Source organism: Equus przewalskii, chromosome 7 (genome assembly GCF_037783145.1).
Source record: "Equus przewalskii isolate Varuska chromosome 7, EquPr2, whole genome shotgun sequence".
Taxonomy (NCBI): domain Eukaryota; kingdom Metazoa; phylum Chordata; class Mammalia; order Perissodactyla; family Equidae; genus Equus; species Equus przewalskii.
Genome location: NC_091837.1, coordinates 1,898,126 through 1,913,978, shown reverse-complemented (window position 1 = coordinate 1,913,978; position 15,853 = coordinate 1,898,126). Strand labels below are relative to the sequence as shown.

The following is a 15,853-nucleotide window of genomic DNA, read 5'->3' as shown; positions in this document are numbered from 1 at the left end:
ATTACTTCAAGTCTTTTTAAATTTGTAGAGGCTTGCCTTGTCTCCCAACATATGATCTATCCTTGAGAATGTTCCATGTGCACTTCAGAAGAATGTGTATTCTGCTGTTTTTGGGTAAAGTGTTCTATATATGTCTATTAAGTCCAACTGTTTTAGCTTTTTGTCTAGCTCCACTCTTTCCTTGTTGATTTTCTGTCTGTATGGTCTGTTCATTGATCTGAGTGGGATGTTGAGGTCCCCTATTATTATTGTGTTATTTTTAATATCTACTTTGAGGCTTGTTAATAGTTGCTTTATGGACTTTGGTGCTCCTGTGTTGAGTGCATAGATATTTATAAGCATTATTTCTACTTGATAAAATGTCCCTTTGATCATTATGTATTGGCCCTCTATGTCTCTCTTTACCTGCGTTATATTGAAATCTGTTTTGTCTGATATAAGTATTGCAACACCTGCTTTCATTTGTTTGTTATTGGCTTGGAGTATTGTCTTCCACCCCTTCACTCTGAGCGTGTGTTTGTCGGTTTACTCTCTCTGACCTGTTTCAACCTTTCAACCTCTAATGCATGTTGCATTCTTTCTAAGTTCCTGGAGGCGGGCCCATTTTCAAACCTTCGTTACTCATTGCCATTGATATTTACTGTGCAAAAAAATTTAGGTTCACACAAAAGCCTTCACAAAGAAGTTCATGGCAGCTTTATTTATAAGGGGTAAAATAATAAAAATCAAAAACTGTCATTCAGTAGGTAAGTGGTTAAACTCTGGTGTCACCTTGTCTCCTTCCCCCACGTCCCACCCTAGTCACACAGTGTCCCACCATCAGATGGTGACTCCACACACTCATCCCCGGCTCCATTCCCCAGGAGGAGAAGGCAGGTGCAGGAGAGCAGGGCCCTGCACTCCTCTGGGCAGAGGGGATATGCCCACAGCAGCGTCCATGCTCCCCACCTGCCTGCCCTCAGAGCCAGGAGCACAGTCATCCTCATTGCTACTGTTCCAGACTGTGACAAGGACAGAGGGAGGGTGATGCTTGGCTGAAAGGGATGCACAGGCCCATCTCCAGGTCAGCTTCAGCAGGGAGAGAAGATGCTCCTGGGGCAGGGTCATCTATTCCCACCAAGAGCTTGGGGTGCGGGGCAAGATTCTTCCCGCTCTGGACTCAGGGCCAGATCCGCCCCACACTCCCCTCCCCACTCTGTGACCTGTGAACCTATCTCTGCACTTCCTGGAGCCTCTGCAAACCCCCTGCATACAGTCCCACAAGTTCAAGGGCCAGAGAACGCAGGAGAGGACAGGCGGGGCCCATCCTGGGCTGCGGTCTTAGAGGTTTTGCTCATCTGGAAATATCCTAAAGCTTCCATTTGTTTTTGTAAGGACAGCTTATGGGGACTTCAGGTGCAATGAGGGAGTCGGGATGAGGGAAGGTGAGCCATGCTGCAGTCAGCCTCCCCCCATGGCCCTGCCCCTTCTGGAAGCCAAAGCTGACACTTAGGAAGGGCGGAGCCTCACCCCGTTTTTACCACTAGCAGGGCACAGACAGAACCTATGAACTCTAAGGAGAAAAAAATTGTATTTGGGGAAAATTGGGGTAGGAAGACACCATTAGCACAGAGGGTGGGATAAGGAGAAAAAACAGGTTTTCTGTTCCTCCACTTCCCCGTTTGGGGAGATAAGCGTTCCTACGAAGAAAGGTGTGTCAGGCACAGTCTACTCATCCCAGGAGACACATATCTGAAGACAGCATGGCAGGTGATGGATTGGCTGAGACAGCTGCCACCCTCAGCCCAGGCTGGCAGGGTTTGGCTGGGGACTGCAGCTGCCTGGATGGCAAGGTCCAGTTGCCATGCCTGTTTTGATCCATTCCCTTGTATTCAGACAGTTGTGGTCCCTGGAGGTAGGTTGGGGACTGTCCTCTGTCATTGATCTTCTCTGGTCTGGGGAGGAGGGGACATCATGGTAACAGGCATGTCCAGCTTCCCAGGCCTGAAATGGTTTTTACGATGCTTCGACTGGGAGGCCAGAAGTTCTCTGCAAGCCTCAGTTTTCTCCCAGGACCCGGACAAAGGATGTCACTGTCGATGGCGCCTGAACAGCCCTGCCATCCGACGCCGAGCTGTGTGTGACCCGTGCCTGGCTCTGGGCGGTGGCTGACACGGGCTTTCCTTTGCAAGGGGATTCTCTGGTGCTTCCTCCTTGTTGGGCCTCAGGCAGGGCAGGAGGCGTCTCAACATTTTTCTGAAAGGGCTGTTGTGATAAACCTCTTCCTTTTCAGGCATGGGCTGGAGGGGTTTGGTCCCAAGGGTGTCTCCTATTCCCCTGACCTAGGTCCAAGACTGGGACCCTGACTCCCCCTCCAGTGTTGCCACCCCACGGCAGGGCTCTGGTGAGGCCCCACACCTACTCTCTTCCCGAGGCTCATTCCTGGCCACTGGGCACCCTGAACTCAGCTCTAGACAGCCTTGCTCGGCCCCCTTGATGGTCCAACTCTGCCCTTTTCTCTCTGAGAGCCTGAATGTGAAGGTTGGAGAAGGCAGCCGGCCCTCCTGCCCCAAGAGAGAGGCTTCTGAGGGCTCACTGCCATCGCCAGGTAGGGTCCCTCCCAGGGCCTTCTGATTTTCCTCACACACAGGTGAGGGAGCAGGGAGGGGATGGGGCAGGCTGGGAACTGATGCTTCTGTTGTCAAAGTTAAGACTTTGTCACCTGGAGGAGGCTCAAGAGGTTTTCCCATGAACTGTGCAAAGTCAGCTTTTGAGTGGGCCCCAGAATCACAGGTGGCTGCCGGGGGGAAAGGGGACCGTGGAAGGGCAGAGTGTTGAGCCTCACATGCTTTCAGATCTGCAGGCTCCAAGGACAGGAGGGGTAGGCCCCAGCAGAAATTCAGCCCAGACATGATACTGTGTGCTTCGAGCATCTGAGGAGTGCCTGGATCACCTTGTTCTTCTTTTCCCCAGACCTTCGTTTGTATTCTTTCTGTGATTTCTGTCTCGAGCAGCTTCTGGACATCAGGGTTGGCAACTGAGGGGCTATCAGTCTCTCCCTCCCTATTTGCGGGGCCTCCCCAGAATGAGGGCACTGGTCGGTGACAGAACAGGTGCCCTTGCTGGGACTCGAAGTGTGATGACATAGGGAAGAACAAGACCTTGATTATGTTCCACCGGGAGAGGAACTCAATGCGACAGCTCATGTGGCCGAGGCCTGAGTTGAGAAATGGCCAACAGGAGTGAGCTGGAGTTGAGCTCATGGCAACAGGGCCTAGCGGGATTCTGGTCAAGTCAGATGGAGGTTCTGCTGGCAGAGTGGAGGCCAAAGGTAGAGTGGGCTGGGTCAGAGGAGCAAGGAAAAGTGCTGGAGTCGGGGTGAGAGGAGCACCTTCCACAGGCTTCCGGCATGGTTGGCGGACTCTGGCAGATGCTGTCTTGCAGGCCTCCCCAAGGGAGTCTTGAGATGACAAGCGATGGAAGCATCCCTTAGAAGAAAGCCTCGCCGGGGAGCTGGGGGAGACAGGAGGCACAAGCTGCAGCCAGGAGCCGAGGGCCCTGGGACAGCAGAACAGGCCAGGTGGGGGTGGCCCCTTGAGACCCATGGCCCTCCCTGGCCCCACCTCCACTTCACCAAATTCTCCTGCTGTCCCTCACCCCAGGCCTTTTGCCACCCCTGTCCCCATGGCTCCCCTCCCAGCTCAGCCCCAAACTTCCTGCAGCCCTGGGGCGCATCAGAGACTCTGGGAGGAAGAAGTCCAGGAGAGAAGGGCAAGATTTCTTAACTTTGCGAAAGCAACATCTGGCCCCGCACTTCTGCCAGGTCCTTCCGGCCAGCTCTGTAAGCTAGAAATCAGGAGACTAGGTCACAGCGCTGAAGGCGGGGGCCTAGGGCTCTTAGAGGAGGCTGCGTGCAATGTGTCTTTAGGGGAGACTGTTTGAGGTCAGACTCTGGAGCCCAGGCACTAGTGTCTAAGGCCACAGGATCCCTGATGGGGCTGGCATGGCTCCTGATGGGTTGAGGTTTGTCATTGACCAAGTGCTTCAACCTCCACCATAGCCCACATGCCCCTGCTGGGCAACACCCATTTCCAGACGCCTGCTGGCCTGGGCCTTGGTTTCTAGCACAGAATCTGGCAAGTATCTGGGTTTTCGTCTCCTTCCCGGGTGCCTCCCTGAGGGCTCTGTTTCCTGAGGGACAGGCTCTGTTGCTGGCATCCTCGAGCCCATGGACCTGGGCGCTCAGAGACAGCAGATGGAGGCCAGCTCTGGAGCCCAGGGCTGAATGGCAGAAGCTTACCTTTCAAAGCTCCCCTTTTCTTCCTGCTCCTGCTGCTCCTCCCTCTTGGCTCCACTTGATGCTGAGAGGAGAGATAAAACAAGAAACTTTGGAGTCTGAGACCAAGGCTCCCTCTCCTCTCTCTGGACCCGCTGCAGACACCCAGCGTTTGTGAGCAAGATGACTGTCTACACTGAACTCCTCGGGCTCTCGGGTGTTTCTTCCCTTTTACTTACTTTTGAAGTGGAGAATTGAACACCAAATGGATATTTGCTGTCCTCCTCCTTTGAGGATCATAAGAAGGTCCTCATGTGGGACCCAGCATGGATTTTCTGTCACTGCTCCTCTGCTCAAGAAACAGGCACATTCTCAGATGTACAGAATCTTATGAGCTTCCTCAGGGAGGACTTTGCTTCCTGAGGCCACAGCCCCACTCCAGGTCCTGCTCAGAGGCTGTAGGGGGCTCAGCTCTGCCCTCAGATCAGCCACGACAGAGGAAAGGCCTGGTCAAGACAGCTGCCCCAGGAAGGCAGCTGGGGAACCAGTGCTCAGGGCCTGTCCTCCCACAGATCCTACTCAGCATCCCGTCCTTGGCCACTGGTCACTGGCCTGGGGACTTTCCCTGGAGCCCTCTGCCACATCAGGACTCCTGCTCTGAGATCTTCGAATGGAAATCCTTGTGCCCACTCTCACCCCTGCCCACCCAACCTGGCTTGTCCCTAGAAGGATGATATTCTATTGTTTCCCATCCACAGAGTCCCTCTAGTTGATTCAGAGAAGTGGAAATCACAGTAAAAAAGAAGGGAGACTCATCTTCTGGTGGGTCTCAGTCCAGGATTTCTTACCTTCCTGACGTTTCTCCTTTTGTAAGGTGGTTGTAAGGGCAAATTCCTCTGGAGGGAGGGAAGGAACAGGAGGAAGAGCCCCAGTCCATACAGGATGCGGAGGATGGTCCCAATCACCCAGGAAGCAGAACTGGAGCTCAGCCAGGTAACAACAATGCTTTTTATATATGATAGGAGTTTCCATATCTCAAATACAGTTCTACTCTCAGGCAACTGAGCACTGGGAGTGACTTGGAGATTAGAACCCCACACCCTCATCATGGAACTGTGGCCATGTCACAAGGGCTCCTGAGGGGGGGAGGGGACAGCAGAGAAGCAGATTGGACCACAGCCCCTCCCCCACCAACTGGCCTACAACTGCCTCCCTCCACCCTCCTGGGCCTTCTAGACCTTGCGTAGTTTTCTATTCCTTCCACCTGGAAGCCAGATGTCACCCGGTTCCTTGTGTCTCCTGGATTCTTGGTTTCAACCCACCTATGTCATGGCCTTTGAAAGTCTGAAGTTCTCCTGGAAATTTAGGCTTGTTCCCAGGGATTCATGTCCTGATTTGCCTCTGTCCTAACCTCCAATATTTTTTCACCCCACATATTGACTTTGTGTGTGTGAGAACATTGAAGTGCTTCTCTCTTAGCTGATTTCAATTGTACAATTCAGTGTTCTCGACTCTAGTCACCACGTCAGACATTAGATCCTCAGAAGCTCTTGACATTAGAGTTGAAAGTTTGTCCCCTGTTACCTGCTTCTCCCTTTTTCCCCCCACCCCATAGCCCCTGGCAACCACCTTTCTACTTTCTGTTTATATAAGTTTGACCTTTTTTTTTTAGATTTCACATATAAGTGATATCATGCAGTGTTTGTCTTTCTCTCTCTGGTTTATTTCATTGAGAATAATGCCCTTCAGCTTCATCCATGTTGTGCAGAGCTCTGCTTCACTTTTCCACATAATAACTTTTCTTTTTCTGAGGGATATTGGCCCTGTGCTAACTTCCATTGCCAATCTTCCTTCTTTTGCTTGAGGAAGATTGTCACTGAACTAATATCTGTGCCAATCTTTCTCTATTTTATGTAGGATGCTGCCACAGTGTGGCTTGATGAGCAGTGCTAGGTCCACACCTGGGCATCTGAACCTGTGAACCCTTGGCCACTAAAGTGGAGCATGCAAACTTAAACAGTCTGCCATTAGGTTGTCTCCCATAATAAGTTTTCTACCTTCATCTATCCAGAAATAGAACTTTATTTTATACTTATTTAATTTTGAATATTAAGTTTTTGTTGTTTCCATAAATCTTTGCCATTTTCACTCAGAACGAGTGGCACAAAAATTCAAACTAACGATTTACTATTATTTAAAATAATTACAATGAAAATATAATTAAATCTCCAAATAATGTGTTTTATATTAGTAGCATTTACTTTTGTGACGTTAGAAAAGCTTCACAAAGGCATAATTATGGGGCATAGTGTATGCACACACACACATACTTCCACATACATGGACACATTTTCACAGGCCAGTACTTTCAAACCCAAGAATTTAGCATTTTCTCATTTTCTTTAAATTCTTCATACATTGTCTTGACCCCAAGTAAATGAATTTTCATGTCAAAAATAGGCTGATGCAAAAATTAAAATTTGGTTTCTCTCTCTCTCTTAAATGGATAATTTTCCTGGAGTGTTACTCTGCTCTTGATAAAGAGGCTATACAAGGTTTTTCTTTAACTTTGGTAAGTTTGCCTTTAGGACAGAATATCTATGTCTGTTAAAATAATTTCTATGTTCAAAAGGACTGAGGTTTCTCTATTAAGGAAACAAACGTCATACTCAATGAAGAAACACTGAAAGCCATCAATCTGAGAACAAGAACAAGACAAGGGTGTCCACTCTCGCCACTTTTATTCAACACAACACTGGAAGTTTTGGCCAAAGCAATTAGGCAAGAAAAAGAAGTAAATGGCATCCAAGTGACAGGTAAGAAGTGAAATTCTCAGTACTTGCAGATGACATGATGTTATGTATAGAAAATCTGAAAGAATCCATTGGAAAAATATTAGAAATAATCAACAACTACAGCAAAGTTGCAAGGTACAACATCAAGTTACAAAAATCAATTGTGTTTCTATACTTCATTAACAAATCTAAAGAAAGAGAACTCAAGAATACAATCCCACTTACAATCTCAACAAAAAGATTAAAATATCTATGAATAAATGTAATCCAGAACGTGAAATACCTATGCAATGAAAATTATAAGACATTATTTTAAAAAATCACTGGTGACACAAAGAAATTGAATGATATTCTATAAACATGGATTGGAAGAATAAACAAAGTTTAAATGTCCATACTACTTAAAGTAATCTATGGATTCATCACAATCTCAATGACATTCTTCATGGAAATGGAACAAAGAATCCTAAAATTCATAGGGGACAACAAAGGACTCTGAATAGCTAAAGCAATCTTGAGAATAAAGAACAAATCTAGAGGCATGATCATAATCTCTGACTTCAAAGTATACTAGAAAACTATAGTAATCAAAACAGCACGGTACTGGTACAAAAGCATACACATGGATCAATGCAACAGAACTGAAAGGCCAGAAATAAAACCACACATCTATAGACAGCTAATCTTTGACAAAGGATTAATAAATACATGCAGTCTATCAATACAATGAAATATAATATAGAATAGGAATGTATAAGGAACAAATACAAAAATATGGAAGAGCTGGAGTAATCAACCCCTACTACTGCATTTACCTGTGACAATTTATCCCTTTAAAAGAATAAAACATTTCTGATAGAGTAATTGACAGAATCTTAGCAATTATGTTCCTTTTTTTCATCCTAACAGTAAATGAGGAGAAGAGTAAACAGTTTTACAAAAGTTATTCTGAAACTCCAAATTCACATGTAAAATACCAAACACATGATAAATATAAATCAATTGAAATGACTTCCTGGCATAATGAAAAATAATTCTGAAACAAATTAAACTCACCTCCTTAGTAACAGAGAGTCCTCATTCATGAGGCGTGTAGATGGTACTTTCTGACAATTTGACTACAAATGTTTGCTTACATCAGTGTTGAGTGTACTTCTTTCTGCTCTTGGCCTCATGTCATTTTTATTTAGAAGTCCTATAAGACCACTTAAAGTTTCCTACAACTACAAAATACCTTTCCCAGCGCAATGACACTTTCAATGGCAAATCACCTTTGGCAAAAGGAACACAGATTTAAGTATTTCTTAAAGAGTAAATGGGGCAATTAATTTATTTATCTCCTAGGTTTTGCTAAAAGCAAAAGAACCCTGAATGGGAAGGTGAAGAGGTGTGTCACTGTTAAGGATAACAGCAATGCACAGACTTATTGGAGGTAATATCTGGATCTTCATCTTGAACTGTACAAATGTGACTTAATTGCCTGAAATAGATAGATTATCTTTTTTTCTTAGTGTGATGATAATAATAATAGATTTTATTTATTAAGCATTTCTACAGGCTAGCAAGTATGCTCAGCATTCTAAATAAACTTGCATGCATTATATTTAATCTTAAAAACAGCCCATCCATCTACAAATTTTTAATTTCTACAAGAATGCAAACAATGTTAGTGTTTTAAAGGAATATTTTTATCCTGTGGTAGCACAGTGGAAGAATGTACATCTAAATCACCTTAGATTTAAGGTTCTCAAACTTTAGGGAACATCTGAATGACCCAAAGGGCTTGCTAATTACACTTTGAAAAATACTTCTTTAAATGAATCATCTGAAGGTGAACTTTTTCTGCATCAAGAACTGGGTGTCGATGCTTTGATAGTCTATAAACTCTTGAATTCCCAATTTTGTTTGTGTATATTTTAATCCTGTCTGTATTCCTCACCCATTTTGTCATCTTGTATCACAATTATAAATAAGCTTCATGTTCCTCTTCTATCATATGTGAGTAATAACATTATTTGCTTTGTAGCATTACTGGAAGGATTAAGTGAAATACTTGTAAAGTATCTGGAAAAGTATCTGGCCCATTGTAAATGCTGTATAAATGCTCACTGTTATTGTAGGGGAAGAAGACAATTCCTCTACCCTCTAGGTCCTTCTGGCTGGTCTGAGAGTTAAAGTGACATGAGACAGAATAACAGGAGAAAATCAGAGCGTTATAACATGTATGCATGGAAGAAACCCAGGAAAACTGAGTGACTCAAGCAGAATGGCTGAAGTTGTCAACTTAAATATCATCTTCAGCTAAAGACAAAGGAAGAAATTGGGGATAGTGTTTTGGGGCTTCAAAGGGGAGGAAGACAATTCACTTGGAAACGGAAAAGCAAGTACTCAGTAGATAGAACTTTGATAAGGATAGGTTTAGCAAGGATCCTCACGGTCTATGGGTACCGAGAATTATCTACGGTGATGGCTTGTTCTGCAGACAGGTCTTCTAACTTAAATTCCTTTATGCAGTTAAGGGAATGGTCAAAAATTCTTTCAGAGTCTTTAGCTTTAAAATTAAGCCAGTTAGACACATTTTGAAGTGGCCAATTTTGATCCCCTACATTATCATCATCATGATTGTCTCTAATGAAAAGAAAAAAATGTCTACCTCAGAGTCTACTGATTCTGGCCTAAGTGTAAAGAAGAATTACCTAAAACAGAAAATACAGCAAGGAAGAGGACTCTTTCCTTTCAATGTTATAGTGGAGCATTGTTTAACAGGCCCACTCAAAGGTTATTTGGCTTTGAGGTGAATGCATCTGTGTTTGACTTACTATTTACTAGTAATCAGGGTCCATAATCTGTGAAGTTGAATGTTAACACGTATATTTGTGCCCAGTAATGAATCAAGAAATCATCTAATTTTACTGAACCTGAAAACAAAAACCCAAGCAATCAGAAGTATTTTTTTTCTCCTGACACCAAATGTGTGGTTTCTTCTCAGGCTTCCAGCTGGACAGGGAATAAAACAATTTTGAAATGCACCAGAGCATTCTGTTCTTCTTAACAAGCTTACCCTCAGGACAAACTATTAACCAGAACCTAACCAGGTGTGGTATTATCAGAGCCTCCCTTACCTTGAAAATTGAAATACCCAACTCAAGACAGCACAACTCCAGCCCAAATACTTTTCATAAAGCAACAAATTGCAAAAGTCAAAATAAAAATCAATAACATGTATTTCAATGTGTCTTTCTCAGAGGTTTATAAAAAGTACTGATCAACTCCAATGCTTTTTGAACCATTTCTGACACCTGTTTGCTTGTTCTTGGATGATTTAAATAAACATTTGATATATGTTCATTCATCCCATATTTATGTGACAGTCACATATTTAACTTTTGAGAAATTACACTTTTGCAGAACATTCATCTAATCATGTCTCAAATTGGCTCATTGATTTATACATTATAAATTTGTAACCCTATTTATATAAATTAGGATAAACCTATTGAAATTATATGAAACTTTATGAAAATTTGGACTCAAAGAAATAGAGAAATAAAATAATACATGAACACTATTTTCTCTTCTAAATTTCAGTACTCATTAAAATACCAGGACACAAGTGGTACCTGTATGAGCAAAGGGAAAGGTGAACTTGTCTCCCTTCTAAACATGGAACACAGAGACATTGCCAGCTGTGTCTGTTGAGCACTTTCCCTTGGAAACACTCCTCCTGGGAGGAATGGTTGGAATCTTTCTTCCCCTGAATTAAATCTAGATTAAATAGAAGAAAACTACCCAAGAGGCTCTTTTCTCATATTTCCAGGACACGTATACTAAAGACTGATTTTTAAACTAAACTGGCCACATTTTATCATTATGAACTATCATATTTATTTAATTATAAGGCAAAACTTTGGTTTATTTTATCAGGCACGTAAAGAGTTGAGAGCCACCATGTGATAGTCACTGCAAGAGGCCACAGAGAAAGAATGGTTCCTCAGGTACCACCCCATCCCTGAATGAGGCACCAACTGTCCTGATGTGCCTAGTCCTTAGGGCCTTCTCTTTTAAAATCAGGACAATTCCCATCAAAAAGGAACAAGCTTGAAAATTGGGTGAGAGAGCCAGACATGAACAAACGATGGGATAGGCAACCATTTCACTGATGTTCCCATATCAGCACCCTGGTAAAGGTCATAATAGGTTAGAATAATGATTGCCAGGCATCCTTCACTCACAGCCATGGTCTATGCCAAGGGATGTGCATTTATTATTGAACTTAATTCTCACAAAAAGAAACATCAACATTAAATGTGCCCAGAGTCTAGACCCCTGCCCCCCCAACCGTGAATAACTCTGATGCCCCCACCTAGAAACACTGCTGTAGTCTCTTTCTGGGGCTGTTTTGATGCCTTGCTAACTAGTCTCCTACAGGCAGTCCTCCTGACAACTCTCTACTCACCCAGAACATCTCATGTGAGTTCCAGAAATGTACCTAAAATCGTAGTACTCTCACTGGCTTCTCATCATACCCAGAACTAAATCCAAGTTCTTATCATGGTCTGGCATTTCTTACACAAATGCCCTAATGCCCTGTGCCTCACAAACCCTGGCCTCATTGTTATTGTCCTGAAAAACTAAATAGGTTTCACTGTTTACTTTCTTTTCACTCTGAGTTGAAAATTCTTTAACGAGGCCTGCTTGAATATTGCCTCAACATAGTGAGTTTTTTTGAGTGCTCTTGTCTATCTGTATTTATCTCTTTAGTCTACTTTATCTTCCTTTAATGTACTAATAAGTATATGGCATCAGATTGCAAGTTAGAGTTTGTGGGTCTATTGACTGTACACTCACTAAACTTTAACTACATGGTTGTTGAATCTCGTGTTTTAATCATCAAAGCATTTCACTACCTTGCAGCTCTGCCATTCAATAGAACTTTAGTGAATATCATTTGAGAGAATGATTGTATTATAATTATGGTGACTGTATGTTTTATCTCTATCTGTTAGGTCATTAGTTTTCATTTCTAGAAAGCTATAAAAGGCAGAGGATGTCTACAATCCCATCTAGCATTCATGTACAGTGATATTGTGCACCTGTTATACTTCTGACTATGCACTCTTCGTTGTTAGCATTTGTCAACTAAATAGTTATAAAAATGAATTTCCATTTCTCTATGACAAATTCTTTTTCACAATTTTATTCATGTTCACCAAAGTTATATGAAGTAACAGTCGATTTAAGTCATTAAATGTGAATAATTACAACAAACTATAAATTGTTATTTATGGTTTAAAAATAAGTAACCTAAAATTATTACCCAAATAAATATCTTGTATGTAATTAGGCATCAGGCTTTTGCCTTAGAGAGACTGACACATGGAAAGCAGGAAATCCCACATAGAGATGGGGTAAATGAATAAATCAAACATCTATTAGAAATGTATGAAGTGCAACAGTCACAGTTTTTGCATGCTGCGGAGACAGTGAAGGGAAGAACAAATTTCCAGAATTGAGGTGACGTAAAAAGAAAAGGGCTAAAAATGCTGTTACATATAAAAATTTCCAAGGAAAGGTATAAGCATAAAAAACTAGAAAAATTCTCCAGAAAGGAAAATTTATTCATTTTTACCCCTTCTTGATCTTTTACTCTAAATTTAGTGTACAATTTTAGTTTTACAGCTCTACTTAATCAATTAAGTCTGAAGAAGGTAAGTACAGACACATCAGCTGCAAATCCAGATCCTGTTCCTGCTCATATCAGCTTTTCTGAGAACAAATTTGCATCTGCTTGATTCTGCTGCCATCTACTGGGAAAAAAAAATTAAACTACAGAGAGAGGAAATAAACACCCTCTCTAATCTCAGTATGCTTTGACCTACTCTGAAATGTGGAATTAAACATGATCTTTTGCAAAAGAGTAATAGTTACACTATTTGATTTGAATAAGGCATGCTACACAGAGCAAAGCATTTACAAAACAACTAGGAAACTTGCACTATTGAAATAACTAGAAATTTGTAGCAGTCACACAGGCTCAAAATCTGAGTGCATGACTAACTGTATTTGAGAAGATTATTCTTCCCATCTATGAATTCTACTTTTCATACTGGAATAATGGAGATATTCATGCATAAATGGACAGAATTTTGGTTGGGGGAGAATTATAATACATGATGCAATGTGAATGAAATTTCACATAATGTATAGCATCTCAAAGATATATAAGTGGGATAAATAAATATAGATATATACATAGATAGAGGTACAGGTAGAGAGTAATATATCAGGGTAACAACAATTGTGATACCCTTGTTATATTTTCATTATCATACTAGTTATTGCTTGAAGTAGTGGGAAATGGAATGCAAAAATATATATTATATAATCTGAGAAATTTATCATATTTATTTCACCTAATGAAAAGAAAATTGTGTATAAAAATATGTCCATTTGATTTTGAGTTATGTACAGCTTCAGAAAATGGAAACATCATTATAGAAGAGAAAATATTTAAATAATATTTTATAATTAAGGTAGACCTTGTAGGGCATGCAACAAATACCTTTATAATTCAAGACACTGATTTTGGATGAGAGGCATATTTTTATGAAAGCCACAGAAGTTGTAAAGAAGGTAGGAGGCAGAGAATTAAGGTTTGTCTGGCTGGAGTAGTGGCAGTGGCTTGGGAAGACCAGAAATTAAAGATGTGGGAGAGGGCTAGGTAACAAAAGACTTAGAATTTAAGCATGCAAAATGTTTCTGAGTCATGTAAGCCAGTTACCGCTGTCAATATACCATATTAAATTGACAGATGTTAGGGAATACAGGGATTCCTGTGACTTGTTGATAAAGTGTGAGCCATGTGCCTAGCCAGGAGTTATGAGAAGAGGAATGCTATATTTATCTTGATTATCTTTGCTCGGTATAGTGTGAGACTTTATCCTTAAATATCATTTGCTGAAATGCTTATCAGCAAAATTGGAAGGGAAGCTTCAACTCAGAAATTGAAATCAATTGAAGAAAAGGTGAAGTAGCGAAGGAAAAACAATTCATCCTCAACAAACATTAATAAAGTCAGAATTCCTTTGTATGCTTCTGTTTTGTTTCATTTCATATTCTGTGCTTTGTTTTCGTTTTTATTTTTCTTTCAATGAGGTTAAAGCACTGAGCTTTCCTGGAGAAATGGAATCCGTCTTCAAATGATTTCATTTTTGCTGTCACTTCCCACAAATCTAACCGACCTTCTTCTGCCATCATCTTCATATTCTTTCTCACCTTGCTGGGTCCCCAGCCACGATTTGCCTCATATGCTTGGATCCCCAACTCCATGCAAGGATGTACTTTCTCCTCAGCCAGTTCTCCCTCATGGACCTGATGTACATCTCAATCACCATCTCCAAAAAGCCATTTAAATTCTTCTCTGGACAGAGAGGCATCTCCTGCCTGAGTTGTGGTGTGAAAGTTTCTTCTTCTTGATCATGGTGTATTCTGAAGCCTTACTACTGGCCTTCACGATGGCGATTTTACATGACCATTTGCCACCTCCTCTGTTATTCTATCTGCATGAGTAAAAGAATAAGTGTAGAGACGATCATAGGATCCCGGATTTTGGTGTCAATCAACTCTTTGGCACACCCAATATACAGCCTCTACATTCCTTTCTGACAGTCCATGGCTATTGATCAACTCTTCTGCGATGTCCCAGGTCCATTCCCTCTGGCATGTATGGATACCTGGTTCTATGAAGACATGGATTTTGTGAGCACAAGCCTCTTTTTCCCTCTTTCCTTTTCTTGGCATCACTTTCTAAGTGTGCTTTCTAAGGCCAGGTCCCTTTTGGTGTCTACCATATGCATTCAAAAGACAGAAGAAAAAGGTCTTCACCACCTGTTAAAAATATTTAACAATAATGATCTTTTACTATGCAACTTTTGTCTATACCTATCTTTGGCTCCAAATCTCTACTGACAGCAACAGATGAGATTTTGGGCAGCCTTCCACACCATCCTCACCCCCATGCTCAGTCCCATTATCTACAGACTGAAAAATATATTACATATATGTTTGGACATACATTATTAGTGATATGCTATTTATATTTGTATTGACATATTATCATTTCGATGTGTAAGCAACACAAAATTATTAATGTGATCTTTTGCATTGTTTTTAATCTAAGTCTTCAAATTCTTGTGTGTATTTTATGCTTAGGGCACCTTGCCACTTTGACTACACGTTTCTAGTGCCCGGTTGCGACATGGTGCCAATAGCTACTGCTTGGATAGCATGGCGTTAGACCATCCAATAAAGTGGTTTTTTTCTTTTTGAAGGAAGATTAGCCCTGAGCTAACATCTGTCACCTATCCTCCTCTTTTTGCTGAGGAATACTGGCCCTCAGCTAACATTTGTGCCCATCTTCCTCCACTTTCTCATGTGGGATGCCTACCACAGCATGGTTTGCCAAGCGGTGCCATGTCTGCACCCGGGATCCTAACTGGCAAACCCCAGACCCCTGAGATAATTTGCAAACTTAACTGCTGAGCCACCGTGCCGGCCTCCCAATAAAGTGTTTTTAAAGTTATATATATTTTATATGCAAAATAACTTTTTGAGATATAAAATATAGACAGTGAAATGTGAAGTAACAAGCAAAACAAGCAAACATGATGTTTATAAGTCTGCTTACCTATTCTGCTTTATCCTGATTGAAAATGAATCTGGAATCCATCCTATCCTAACATCCTTTTATAAAACTATTCTGAGGAGGCTTATTTGATTTAAGATTTTTCTGATTTCAACAAAA

At 41.9% G+C, this 15,853-nt stretch overlaps 1 protein-coding gene and 1 pseudogene across 4 annotated transcripts; one reads left to right on the top strand and one right to left on the bottom strand.

Moving 5' to 3' along the window:
* Window positions 1-681: 681 nt before the first annotated feature.
* Window positions 682-5,403, bottom strand: LOC139084416 (uncharacterized). 4 transcript variants are annotated; one of them, XM_070626845.1, is made up of 4 exons: window positions 5,104-5,353; window positions 4,280-4,340; window positions 3,371-3,818; window positions 682-3,286 (listed from the first exon to the last, which is right to left on the bottom strand). In XM_070626845.1, exons 3-4 carry the CDS (start codon window positions 3,582-3,584, stop codon window positions 2,322-2,324), a joined length of 1,179 nt encoding a protein of 392 aa, XP_070482946.1. In that variant the 5' UTR covers window positions 3,585-3,818; window positions 4,280-4,340; window positions 5,104-5,353; the 3' UTR covers window positions 682-2,321. The 4 variants fall into 4 exon arrangements, with proteins under 4 accessions (XP_070482946.1, XP_070482942.1, XP_070482943.1 ...); XM_070626841.1 differs by having other exon boundaries at window positions 682-3,492; window positions 5,104-5,403; XM_070626842.1 differs by having other exon boundaries at window positions 682-3,825; window positions 5,104-5,334.
* Window positions 5,404-14,012: 8,609 nt separating this feature from the next.
* Window positions 14,013-15,132, top strand: LOC139084620 (olfactory receptor 2L13-like; annotated as a pseudogene).
* Window positions 15,133-15,853: the final 721 nt, after the last annotated feature.